The sequence below is a fragment of the Rhodnius prolixus genome, unplaced genomic scaffold, assembly GCF_049639745.1.
Source record: "Rhodnius prolixus isolate KJV_2025 unplaced genomic scaffold, Rpr scaffold_5, whole genome shotgun sequence".
Taxonomy (NCBI): Eukaryota; Metazoa; Arthropoda; class Insecta; order Hemiptera; family Reduviidae; genus Rhodnius; species Rhodnius prolixus.
Window position 1 is genome coordinate 19,216,620 of NW_027411624.1, and position 13,891 is coordinate 19,230,510.

Consider the following 13,891-nt stretch of genomic DNA (forward strand, 5'->3'; position numbering starts at 1 on the left):
ATACAACAAGTAAAAGGGATGAGAGATAAGGGATGGCACAAATACACATGCACGCATCTATATGTGCGTACATACATACACGCGTACATGCATGTGCGCCAAGGGCGTGAACGGAGTGAACGACGACCATCCAGTGATGGAAGCAGGTAGTTCGCCAGATTGGCAAGCTTACCCAGCAACCATCCTAGGAGATCGGCGTTATGTGTTGAGATGATCGCGTGGCCACCGCCGCTTTAGTCTGCGCTGTGAATTTGGAAGGAAGTGTTGTTAGTAGACATGTTGTGGATCAGAGGGTTGTAATGACTGTGTAAGATTTGAGTGGAGTTTTGTGTATTTAAGTAATATTATAGTAAATTCAAGCGAGTGATTTGCTTCACACAGATAACTTACAGATCTATATATCATTGTGCTCCTGCTTTATTCAGCATTGTGAAATTCAGCCGGATGTTACATCAACATCTTGTTGGGTTGCAAATAACTATCTAAGACTATTTTTCTAAGGCACTATTGGAGAGTAACATACGAAGGTCGTTTGAAAAGTCCGTGCAAAAATAAAAACTACTTAATTTTTTGCTTTAAACCTTTTTTATTTTTCAACATAGTCTCCTTTTAGGCTTATACACTTCGTCCAACGCTGCTCTAGTTTGTTGATCCTTTCCGAATAATAGGATTTGTCCAAGTCTGAAAAATAGCCATTCGTTTCTGCAATCACCTCCTCGTTTGAATAAAATCTTTTTCCCGCCAGCCATTTCTTCATATTGGGGAACAAATAGTAGTCCGAGGGAGCCAAGTCTGGAGAATAGGGGGGATGTGAAACAAGTTGGAACCCTATTTCCATTAATTTTGCGACCACAACTGCTGAGGTGTGAGCTGGTGGGTTGTCGTGATGGAAAAGGACTTTTTTGTGGGCCAATCGTGAACGTTTTTCTTGCAGCTCGGTTTTCAAACGGTCCAATAACGATGAATAATATGCACCTGTAATAGTTTTACCCTTTTCCAGATAGTCGATGAGGATTATTCCTTGCGAATCCCAAAAGACAGTCGCCATAATCTTTCCGGCCGAAGGAACGGTCTTCGCCTTTTTTGGCGCAGATTCCCCCTTGGTAACCCATTGTTTAGATTGTTCTTTGGTCACAGGAGTGTAGTGATGTATCCATGTTTCATCCACAGTGACGAAACGACGCTTAAAGTCCTGCGGATTCTTCTGGAACAGCTGCAAACCGTCCTTGCAACACTTCACACGATTTCGTTTTTGGTCAAGCGTGAGCAATCGCGGCACCCATCTTGCGGATAGCTTTGTCATGTCCAAATGTTGATGCAAAATATTATGTACCCGTTCATTCGAGATGCCCACATTACTAGCAATCTTACGCACCTTCACTCTTCTGTCATCCATCACCATATCATGGATTTTATCAATGATTTCTGGTGTAGTAACCTCAACGGGGCGTCCAGAACGTTCAGCGTCACTTGTGCCCATATGGCCACTCCGAAAATTTTGAAACCACTTATAAACTGTTCTAATCGAAGGTGCAGAGTCACCATAATGTTTATCAAGCTTCTCTTTAGTCTCCTGAGGCGTTTTGCCTTTCATAAAGTAGTGTTTAATCAACACACGAAATTCTTTTTCGTCCATTTTTTGAAAATCACTCGACTTCCTCGATTCAAACGAATGCCAAACACAAAGAAATAGACCGATCTGGCTGAAACTTGGTGTGTGTTCTTCCAAGAGATGCTACTAACTAAACAACCTCGATACGCGCCAGTGGTGCTATCTCTCTGACTTTGCACGGGCTTTTCAAACGACCCTAGTATATTCCATATTCATTAATACTATTATTTTTCACAATTTACTGAATTTAAAGCACAAGGGATTTGTTTTACTTTCCTTCGTTGATTTTATTAACCATTTGGTTCCGACTATTTACGCTGACTGGACTGAATTCGTACAAAAGATTTCAATCAGAATTTACAATATCTCAAATATTGATTACAACTATTATCAACAAAATCTTCGCAAAACGCTTATTTCAACACTTTTGCTACCACGTTTTAGACAATCCAACAACTGCCTCAGTTGTTTTGTGTAAAGTTATCTAATTGCTGAACACTGCTGTCTTCTCGTATCTTGCCGTTTCCTAAAGTTAAAACGTAACTAATCAAAACTGAGTTGACAAAATTATTGATATTATTACTTTATTTTTTTTATTTTAAAAAAGCAACCAACAAGTCTTCCGGTATTGCAGGCAGTAGATTCTGGAATTCACTTCCGTCAAAATAAGCTTCTAAAACGCAAACATCTTTTTTTTTAATGAAATTTTCTTTAGAAAAACTTTTGTAATATTTTGAGTTGTCATGTATGTAGATTTACTGTAAGTTATCCTTCGAGAATTGATTTCCAGAATGTGAATAGATTTTCTCTCTCTTTTTTCTTTATGCACCTTAATAATTGGTGGTGCCTGTAAAAAAGGTTGAGCAACTAATGGACCAGAAGGGTCGCCCTTAGATGATACTATATTACTTCACCCTTCAATTGGCCTAGATTCTAGTCTGATACTTGTTCGGTTTTAACCCTACCTTAGTTAACTTTGGTTATAATGAATATACAATGAGTATGTAATATAATTACTTATTTCTAATGAATATTTATCTATTTGTTTTGCAGAGGACCATTCAGTTTGGTAAGAAGATGCCTTCACAGACAGACTGGCCAACAATTCGCTGTGAAAATTGTCGACGTAGCAAAATTTACTTCCAGTCCAGGGCTCAGTACTTCTGGTAGGGTATAAAAAAATAAATTATTAATATTTGCGGTTGGATATTATTTTATACTTTATGTTATTTAAATTGGCATCCTGGATTACTGTTCAAACTAAAAAAGCATCTTCCCTCAACTTACTACCTCATTCTGCGCTCCTATCTTTCAGATAGGTTCTTTCAAGTTAGTACTGGCTCAGCAATCCCTTCTTTCTCCTCAGTGGGTGGCGGGAGTGCTGCAGGGGAGTATATTGGCCTCGTTCTCTACACAGTATACACATCAGACATACCTGTACAACCCTCTACACTACTCTGTAACATATGCAGACGATACAGCCATATTTAGCTTCAAGTACACATCCTTCATCAGCTTCATACAAGTTACAGGACACATTTACATAAAATAGAATACTGGGCCAAGAAGTGGCGGATTAAAATGAACCCACAGAAATGACAGCATGCCACGTTTACTCTCCGGCGGGGCTCCTTTCCACCTGTCCTCTTCATCAGCAGTCCTCTTCCTTGTACAGATCTGGGTGCGCTACCTTGGGCTCTTTATAGACAAGCGACTCACTAGGAACCCACACACTAGACTTAAAAGACAAGTAATGACAAAACGTGCGAAATTGTTTTACAGACTACTTGGACGTCGCTCCAAATTACCCATTGAACTCAAACGATTACTATACAATACTATCCTCAAACCTATGTGGACTTACAGACTAGAGCTGTGGGGTTCAGCCAAACCTACAAACATACGGACAGTACAAACATACCAATCAAAACTCTTCCGACAGATAGCTGACGCACCTTTCTACGGTGACTAACCTTACCCTTCACACCGTCCTCAACATTCCCTTCATAGACCAACTCGCCAAAACTAGATACCAAAAATTCCATAGCTACTCTCTCGAGTAGCTCTAATCCTCTTGTACTGTCTCTCGCTTCCTCTGACATCCCTAATACTCCTCGCCGACTAAATCGCCAGTGGTCCCGCGACTTCCTTACAGTCTGAAGAACTAAATCTCTCCTCTCTCTACTCATATTCTCCTCCTCACATTCTCCTCTCTCATATAGAGAGTGCTACCGCTGGGTAGCTTCTCTCCTCCTGCTCTTCCCGCACTAGTTCATCTCATTCACCTCTTACTTATTCTTATTGTATATATTTATACAGATTGTAAATTACAAAATAAAAATAAAAAGTTATTTAAATTAATTATAGGTAGATTAATCACTTTGGTGTAGAGAATTCGACTTTACTTATGTCTGTTTTCAAATATTCTAAACTGGCTGCCTCAGCTCAGTAATCAGCTGATTTTCAGATTAATCTACCTATGATAGTGGATCCAAGTCCAAAACAGGTCAGGAATACAATAAAACATGCATGATAAGATGTATAAAATCACCGATGCCACATTTCCGTGGCATCTTCTGTTCTCTCTAGTCTTCTACTGTAACAATACTCTTAGCCTTCCTCGTGCCGCTACTTTGGGCTGTACGAACTTGAAACCCATACTCTAGAATTGAAAGGCAATCAATGATTAAACGCGTCAAAGTTGTTTACCGATTTCTTGGAAGACGATCTAAAATTACCAGCGGAATTGAGAGACTAATGCACAATGCAACCTCTGTGGATTTATGTACTTAGCATGAACCATACAGATATTTCCAATCTAAGTTATTTCGACAGATAGTTGATGCCCTTTTCTCTTCATAAGCTATCGACATTCTTGACATGCAAAAACTCGTCAATACAAAATACCATTCATAAATAAAGAAATTAAAAAAAAAATTATACTAAAAGTTACCATGAATAAGTGAGGTTTGTTAAAAAAAAAGGTTATGCTATGAAACCACTTAAAAAAAATTAGGTCTCCATTTAGTTTCAAATTCTTTTATTGTTTTCTTTAAACTAATTTCTTTAACTTGTTCGTGTCACCAAAACACACCTCATTATACAGTCGAGACCTGGAGTTATTTGTTGCACGTCACCAATTTCCACTTTAATTATTTAGACCAGAGTTCCCCAAACTTTTTTGTGTCGTAGACCCCTTGCCATGTTTTTCCGTGTTGGGTAGACCCCCTACTTACCTGATATTGATTTCCTGTAAATTTCTAACTGTAGTGAAGTTTAGTGTTAAAAACTTAAAGTAAAAACACATGTTAATTTATACATTTATTAATTGAATTTAAATTAAAACTACTCAAAATAAAATTTTGTATCTGTTATGTAAAATGTACGTAACATTGAATAAACATAAAATAAACTATAAATAAAATAACATAAGCAATAAGTCAATATTTTTAATGAGAAGGATGAACCTGATGCTTTAATAATAAATTATCAACATTTGGCGTCAATTTTGTAAGGGTTAATCTTAAATCTCCTCGGCTAATGATGTCCAGCCTGTTTCTTTTTTTCGTTAGGAGATTGATAACAGCGCTGAATATGTTTTGATATTATAAGATAGTATGATGTAAGTAAATAGGTTCTATCAGTGTATGTGTTGAGATCCACTATCGTGGACCCCCATTTTCATTTCATGGACCCCCAAATTTTTTTTGCGCTGAGGTAGACCCCTTGCAGGTTGTCATAGACCCCTAGGGGTCGATATAGACCACTTTGGGAATCACTGATTTAGACACCAACTTCTTGAGGATAATAATTATACTTATTTTTTTTTTATATAAACCAAACTTTATTTCTATTTTACCTTGCTATTAAATTTAATTTTGCTGTCTTATAAATTCTTTTCTTTTTTATTCACATTAAATTATTTCTCTAGATAAGATTTTTCTTGTTAATCCAGCGAACGCGATGTTGTTTTGATATTTTTTTAAAATTTTAATTTAATTTTTTTTTGTAAGAATCCTTTCCGTTTTTGAAGCACGATAGTTTCTTTAAAATGACAGAAAATACTTTTTCTTTAACATGAAAAAACACTCTTTTAATCAAATGCCATGTAATTAATTTGAAAAAAAGAAAAATGTAGAACAGATTTTCACCTATTGTTTTACAATCCTTAGGAAAAAAGAAACGTTTCCTTTGAAAACGAACAAAAAAAATTTTATTTTCCCATCCATCAGCTGGTTCGCCATTGTACGTTTCAGTGTGTTTAAATTTTGCTCTGCAAACTTATTAATTTATTAAGTGTTTCTAGTGACTATTTAGTGTTAAATTGTTTCTTATTTTGTTTATTGTTGTTGTTTGTTTTGTTAGACATTGAAGTGCGATGACACATTGACAATTTTTGTAAATAGTTTAATTTGAATAGACTTATTTTTCGTAGGTTAGGTAAGTTATTTGAATTTGAAATTTTTAATAGTGATTGGACACTTAGTTCCGATAGTAGCCGCATGGCTCAAATGGAACTTTCAAATTCACCAGGCATTGAATCACATGGTTCGTGCAGTGCTAGTGGAATTTTCACTAGTAATAATAATAAAACTAATAATGATGTTGATAAAACAAGTAAATCAGTGAAAAGGTCAAGCACAAATAAATCTGAAATTTTGAACAAGAAGAATAAAATTAAAACCAAAAGCACTGCTGTGCAAAGAAAGTTGACTCGAACCCAGTCTCTACAGTCAGTTAATTCCGCTGTTTCCACTACCCCTTTCAGTAATACTATCAATTTCTGCACACCGAATCCTTTTGCACCTTTAAGTGTAAAAGATGACGGAGAAATCCCGAACGCTAATACATCGGCCAGTGAGAAAAAATCACCTAAGCCTCCTCCAATATACATCTCAAACGTGGAAGACTACTTACAATTCTGCACTACACTGACTCAACTTCTTGGACCTTCATCTTTCGATTGTAAATCGAGAGTTGACAAGGTAATGTTATCAACAAAGACAATTGAGGGATACAGAGCAGCAATCAAGTTCTTGGTAGAAAATAAAGCACAGTACCACACTTATCAGCTAAAGCAAGATAAGGCGTTTAGGGTGGTATTAAGAAATCTACACCACACTATTCCTACAGAAGCCATCAAAGAAGATCTGGAAGGATTAGGGCATAAGGTGAGAAATGTCAGCAATGTGAAACACCCAGTTACTAAAGCCTCACTTCCTCTGTTTTTTGTGGACTTGGAACCGCAAGAGAATAACCAAGAAATATTCAAGGTCACGTCAGTCCTGTACACTCGAGTTAAGGTAGAGGAACCCTACAAAACTGAGGAAATAATTCAGTGTAAAAGATGCATGCAGTATGGCCACAGCAAATCTTACTGCAATTATACACCTAGGTGCAAAAAATGTGCTAAGTACCATTTTTCCTCAGACTGCCCCCAGCCTAGGGACATCCCACCTACATGTGCGCTGTGCCAAGAAAGGCATTATGCTACCTATAGGGGCTGCACAGTTCATAAAGAACTTCAGCGACTACGAAGAAAGTCAAGGGATCAAAATGGCCGCAGTCTGCAGCTGCGTTCACATCAGGAAGCTGTTCCACCACCTACTCCAAAAGACTTTCCTCCATTACCTCAGAAGGTTCCTACATCTTCGCATCCGCATCCGTCTCAGCAATCAATTTATCAAAGGCCTTCTTACGCTGGAGTCGCGGGGTCTCCGACTAACCTTTCATCCGCTTCTACTGACGTTACTACTGTACTGACCTCTTTCATCTCTGAGTTCAAATCACTCATCAATCCTCTCATCAGCCTTCTCACTACCTTGGTGACTGATCTCATTCCTCGACTTGTAAAATAAATTCCTCATCACTTCATTTCCCTTCACATTCACTAGCAATACTTCTTTGGAACGCAAACGGGCTGAATACCCACAAAGACGAACTAGACATTTTCTTACATGACAAACTAATTGACGTAGCCCTAATTACGGAGACACACTTTACTGGACGATCTTACTGCAATGTAACTGACTACACTACTTACAGAGCCGACCACCCGGACGACACTGCCCATGGTGGCGCAGCCATTCTCATCCGCTCCTCTTTAATTCACAGCCTACTCCTCACTGAGCAAACTGATGCTCTCCAGTCCGTGGCAGTTACATTGTCTTGCCACCCATTCTCCTTGAATGTGGCAGCGGTGTACTGCCCGCCTAACAAAGCAATATCATCACAAGAATTTAGTACTTTCTTTGGCAAACTAGGGCCTAAATTCTTGGCAGGTGGGGACTATAACGCTAAACATCCGCAGTGGGGTTGTCGCACAACTAATCCTAGAGGATGCACTCTACTCAATGTTCTCTCTTCCTCTAACTACAATGTATTGTCTCCTGATCAACCAACTTACTGGCCGACAGCTCTCTCTAAACTGCATGACATCCTAGACATTTTCGTTACCTCTCAGACATCTTCACAATGTACAGACATCTACACTCTTACTGATCTTTCTTCTGACCACAGTCCTGTGCTGTTGGTACTAACTGCGACACCTAAGACACTTCCGTCTCGTCCTTCTCTAATTACCGGACCTGTTGACTGGGACAACTTCCAAACTTTACTTGACACTAAACTTAATCTATCTCTCTCTTTAAAAACTGCTGACGAAGTTGATGAAGCAGTTTACACGCTGACTAACGCAATACAGACTTCCATCTGGGAATCGACTACCCACTCACATCGGAAGAGTACTAGACAATATAACTTACCTATAGAAACACGAATACTCATAAGAGAAAAAAGGAGAGCACGAGCCCTCTGGCAACAAACACGTTATCCTAGTGACAAACGGATGTACTTTAGACTCACAAGACAACTGAAAAGAAATTTACAAAAGCTAAAAATTGAAAAATACGATGCCTTCATTACAAACCTGACTACAGACCGTAAATCTCTTTGGACCGCTACACGCAGGCTTCTGTCCTATAAACACACTCCTTCTCCACTTAGACGGGACGACGGGACTTGGGCGAAATCGGACGAGGACAAAGCTACACTGTTTGCTCATCACTTGACAAATGTCTTTACACCTCATCCTGATATGTCGGACGACTTACACATGGCTGAAATACAAACAGAACTGGACGTTCCACTTCCTCTCTCACTACCACCAAAAGCCTTTACTCCTTCAGACGTTAAGTACACTATCAAGAATCTTCCATCTAGAAAGTCTCCTGGATATGACCTCATCACCTCTGAAATCCTTCGCCACCTACCTAAAAAAGCTATCATCTTCCTCACCTACATTTACAACTCTGTCCTTCGTACTACATACTTTCCGCTATCCTGGAAGTATTCAGTAGTGCGAATGATTCCGAAACCTGGAAAACCTGCTCACCTTCCCTCATCCTACAGACCTATCAGCCTACTGCCGACTCTAGGAAAAGTTCTTGAAAAACTGCTACTTAAGCGTATTAACCCCATATTGTCGGAGTTTGGTGTTATACCAGACCACCAATTTGGTTTCAGGCGTCATCATAGTACTGTTCAACAATGTCACCGGGTAGTTGATGTTATAGCTTCAGCACTGGAGAGAAAACAGTATTGCTCAGGGGCATTCTTAGACGTAAGCCAGGCCTTCGACCGTGTTTGGCATCCTGGATTACTGTTCAAACTGTAATGGGTTCAGATGACTTGAAGAGGAGGTTTGTGATGCGGGAATTAGTTAGAGATTTGATAGATAGATAAAGAGTTGATATTCGGAAAATAAATATATATATTTTAACAATAATTTAGAATGATTTAAATTGTAACTAGAATGCACAACTATAACGACGTTGAATATATGTTTAAACACTTAGATAGGGACGCGCTCGCGGTGTAACTCGCTGGTAAAATCTTGAGGTTACGGTGGTAAAAATCTGAAGAATAATCATCGACTCATGCCCCACTTCCTGTAGAGAGACCATATATAGCCCTCACCACACATTGACAAGTCTTGTAATTACGGGTCACACTCAAACATCTCTTGCCGTGTGTTGACCCTAGTCTTGAATAGGCCGGTGAAAGGTGTTGGATGTTGTCAAAGGCTGTAGCCAGGTAGTCACTGTATACTGACCGTATAATGACCCTTTTGAAAGCGGTGTGTCTTTGGCGGGCGGTCCCTTTTTGCCCGTGCACTGACCGCGGCACTAGCGTCTGACTGGCACCACTAGTTATAATTTTTATAATTAAAAATTATATTTTTTTCTTCTATTATCACATCACAAAACTAAAAAAGCATCTTTCCTCAACCTACTACCTCATTCTGCGCTCCTATCTTTCAGATAGGTTCTTTCAAATTAGTACTGGCTCAGCAATCTCTTCTTTCTCCACAGTGGGGGCGGGAGTGCCGCAGGGGAGTATACTTGGCCCCGTTCTCTACACAGTATACACATCAGACATACCTGTACAACCCTCTACACTACTCTGTACATATGCAGACGACACAGCCATACTTTCCACAAGTACACATCCTACATCAGCTTCATACAAATTACAGACACACTTACATAAAATAGAATCCTGGGCAAAGAAGTGGCGGATTAAAATGAACCCACAGAAATGCCAGCATGCCACGTTTACTCTCCGGCGGGGCTCCTGTCCACCTGTCCTCTTCAACAGCAATCCTCTTCCTCATACAGATCTGGTGCGCTACCTTGGGTTCTACATAGACAAGCGACTCACGTGGAACCCACACACTAGACTTAAAAGACAAGCTATGACAAAACGTGCGAAACTACTCTACAGACTTCTTGGACGACGCTCCAAATTACCTATTGAACTCAAACGATTAATATACAGTACTATCCTCAAACCAATGTGGACTTACGGACTAGAGCTGTGGGGTTCAGCCAAACCTACAAACGTACGGACTGTACAAACATTTCAGTCAAAACTCCTCCGACAGATAGCTGACGCTCCTTTCTACGTGACTAACCTCACTCTACACAACGACCTCAACATCCCCTTCGTACACCAGTTAGCCAAGACTAAATATCAAAAATTCCATAGTGCTCTCTCCACTTGCTCCAATTCTCTAGTACAGTCTCTCGCCTCCTCTGATATTCCTGACAATCCTCCTCGCCGACTGAATCGCCAGTGGCCCTGCGACTTCCTCGCAGTCTGAAGGCCTAAAATAAATATCCTGTAGAAAGTGCTGCCGCTGGGCAGTTTCTTTCCTCCTGCCTTTCAAGCCTCTATACTTCTATCTCCTTATTTACTTATTGTATAGTGTATTATACAGATTGTAAATGGCTAAATAAATTAAAAAAAAAAAAAAAAAAAAAAAATTTCCCATCCAGTACATAAATTTTATTTTTAAAAAACAGTATAAATAGGATATCTTAAAAAGCGTAGTTCCAAGGTACGCCGCTAGATGGTGTGACAATTTATTTTCTCAATTGAAAAGTTAAGTCTGAACACTTACTTCCTAACCAAATAGTTTCAGTTTTTGAGTTAATAGTACTCAGTTCATGTTACGTTTCAATCATTAAAAGCTTTTTTTTATTCACCTGCGGGATTTTCATGCCAGAGTTCACCAGGAGCTTGAGTTATTTTACTTCCTAGGAATGAAACAACCTTACACTCTCCACATTATCTAAATTAAAAGAATGTAATTTACATTATCTAAATTCGTGAAGAAAGATGTCTTTCTTTCACATGTGTGGCCGATAGATTCTAGCATATCCGCCCCTTTGGCTCTCAAGCAATAATAAATTGATTTATTTACTGCAGACTAAATGGTTTGCTCTAATATAATTGTTTTTTTTTTTGTAAAAAAAATATGCTAATTAAGGTGGAGAATATATTTTCTTTACAGGATATCCTATTTATTTGCTAATTAAATATTTAAAGAAAATAAAAATGAACATTACTTTGTTTGTATGTTTTTTTAGATTTAAAAAGAGAAGCCACAATATGTCATATGCTGAAACATCCGCACATTGTAGAATTATTGGAAACCTACAGCTCGGAAGGGATGCTGTATATGGTGTTCGAATAGTAAGTAAATGCTGTCATTAACACGGTATTATTAATTGATATTGAATGTAATTTATTTTAATAAATTGAAACATTCCCCCTACAGTATATTGCACGATGGTAAAAGTTACTCTGATTGCCCTAATTACAAGTTAGATTGTGTAATTCCATTTTCATTATACCCTAAAATTATACTTTATAATTTCTAGTAAATAATTTATTACAAAGCAGTTATTTGAAATAAAATTTCCGCACATTTATTCTGAAATAATTTTAGCATTTACTGATGAAAAAAAAATCATGAAATCCCAAGATGGATTCTTTTTTTGTTTTTATTTTTTAAAGAAGTTGTAAGAATGAGTCCTCTGAAGATGCAATCATAACATATACTAGCTAACATGAGATACAAAATATATGCTCTTTAAATAATATGCAAAAACAGCTTATGAAAATTTAAAAAATTTTCTATTTACTTTTTAACTCTCAAATTTTTGCAAACTCTTAGTGGCCTTAGATGAATCAGGAAGCAAAAACAGTGTTTCTTGAGTTTATGGTTGAATCTCGAGATTGTGAAATATCGCTTTATAGGAAAAATAGTTGTGTAAATAATAATTGCTAATTTTAAATAATTACAGAAGCATTCACTTTTGTTATGTAAACTAAAGTTCGATACACAAAGTAATGATACCACATTCTTACCAACCTTCCCACCTCAAATTTAATTATATCTGAACCTAAACCTCAAACCTCATTATAATTCATTTCTTCCCTAGACTTAAGACCGACCTAACAATAGTACAGGCCCTCATCAGCAATGCAATAATCTGTCTATTGTTTCTAACCAGTCTGCGTGAACTTAGATATAATGAGTGAATTGGTTTCTGTGTAGAAAATGTGATTAACTCGGAACTATTTTGATTTCAACTACAAATATATCTAACATTATATTTAGTAAATGTTGAAAGTATTTTAATATTAAATTTAAAATATAATTTTGGTAATATGGGGAAAATTTAACTTTGAACAGGTTTTACAATGTCAGCGTTAGAAGCACAATTTGTTTGTACATGATTTGTGTTTTTTTTATCGTATCTCAAATAAATTAAACATCAAAATTTAAGTTTCCTCATCCTCTGAAGGGGGCAGAAATTTGAATAGGGAAAAAATATCACCTCATTAATAAACTAACTATTAGTTCCCGAGGGTCCTATTCCTCACGGCTATACGAGGGTCGTTTGAAAAGTCCGTGCAAAGTCAGAGAGATAGCACTACTGGCGCGTATCGAGGTTATGTTTAGTTAGTAGCATCTCTTAGAAGAACACACACCAAGTTTCAGCCAGATCGGTCTATTTCTTTGTGTTTGGCATTCGTTTGAATCGAGGAAGTCGAGTGATTTTCTCACGCTTGACCAAAAACGAAATCGTGTGAAGTGTTGCAAGGACGGTTTGTAGCTGTTCCAGAAGAATCCGCATGACTTTAAGCGTCGTTTCGGCACTGTGGATGAAACATGGATACATACTCCTGAGACCAAAGAACAATCTAAACAATGGGTTACCAAGGGGGAATCTGCTCCGAAAAAGGCGAAGACCGTTCCTTCGGCCGGAAAGATTATGGCAACTGTCTTTTGGGATTCGCAAGGAATAAGCCTCATCGACTATCTGGAAAAGGGTAAAACTATTACAGGTGCATATTATTCATCGTTATTGGAACGTATGAAAACCGAGCTGCAAGAAAAACGCCCACGATTGGCCCACAAAAAAGTCCTTTTCCATCACGACAACGCACCAGCTCACACCTCAGCAGTTGTGGTCGCAAAATTAATGGAAATAGGGTTCCAACTCGTTTCACATCCCCCCTATTCTCCAGACTTGGCTCCCTCGGACTACTATTTGTTCCCCAATATGAAGAAATAGCTGGCGGGAAAAAGATTTTATTCAAACGAGGAGGTGATTGCAGAAACGAATGGCTATTTTTCAGACTTGGACAAATCCTATTATTCGGAAGGGATCAACAAACTAGAGCAGCGTTGGACGAAGTGTATAAGCCTAAAAGGAGACTATGTTGAAAAATAAAAAAGGTTTACCCCAAAAAATTAAGTAGTTTTTATTTTTGCACGGACTTTTCAAACGACCCTCGTATAGCAGCTGTAAGAATTATTGAACCTAAGATCGTCTGTGGTGAATTTTTGCTTCAAAAGCTTATTTCTTTCTGCTTCATAATTTTTTTGCCTTTTTTTTTTGGCATTGGCTTTCGCCATACAGC

The 13,891-nt window shown here is 38.1% G+C and overlaps 1 protein-coding gene across 15 annotated transcripts in view; it reads left to right on the forward strand.

Moving 5' to 3' along the window:
- Positions 1 to 13,891, forward strand: part of CASK (peripheral plasma membrane protein CASK) — an 820,695-nt gene that overhangs the window by 217,141 nt on the left and 589,663 nt on the right. For all 15 annotated transcript variants that reach the window (XM_074135060.1, XM_074135061.1, XM_074135065.1 and 12 more), the window contains 2 exons: positions 2,666 to 2,778; positions 11,545 to 11,650. In XM_074135060.1, coding sequence (XP_073991161.1) covers positions 2,666 to 2,778; positions 11,545 to 11,650 — 219 coding nt within the window. The remainder of the gene's footprint in view (positions 1 to 2,665; positions 2,779 to 11,544; positions 11,651 to 13,891) is intronic.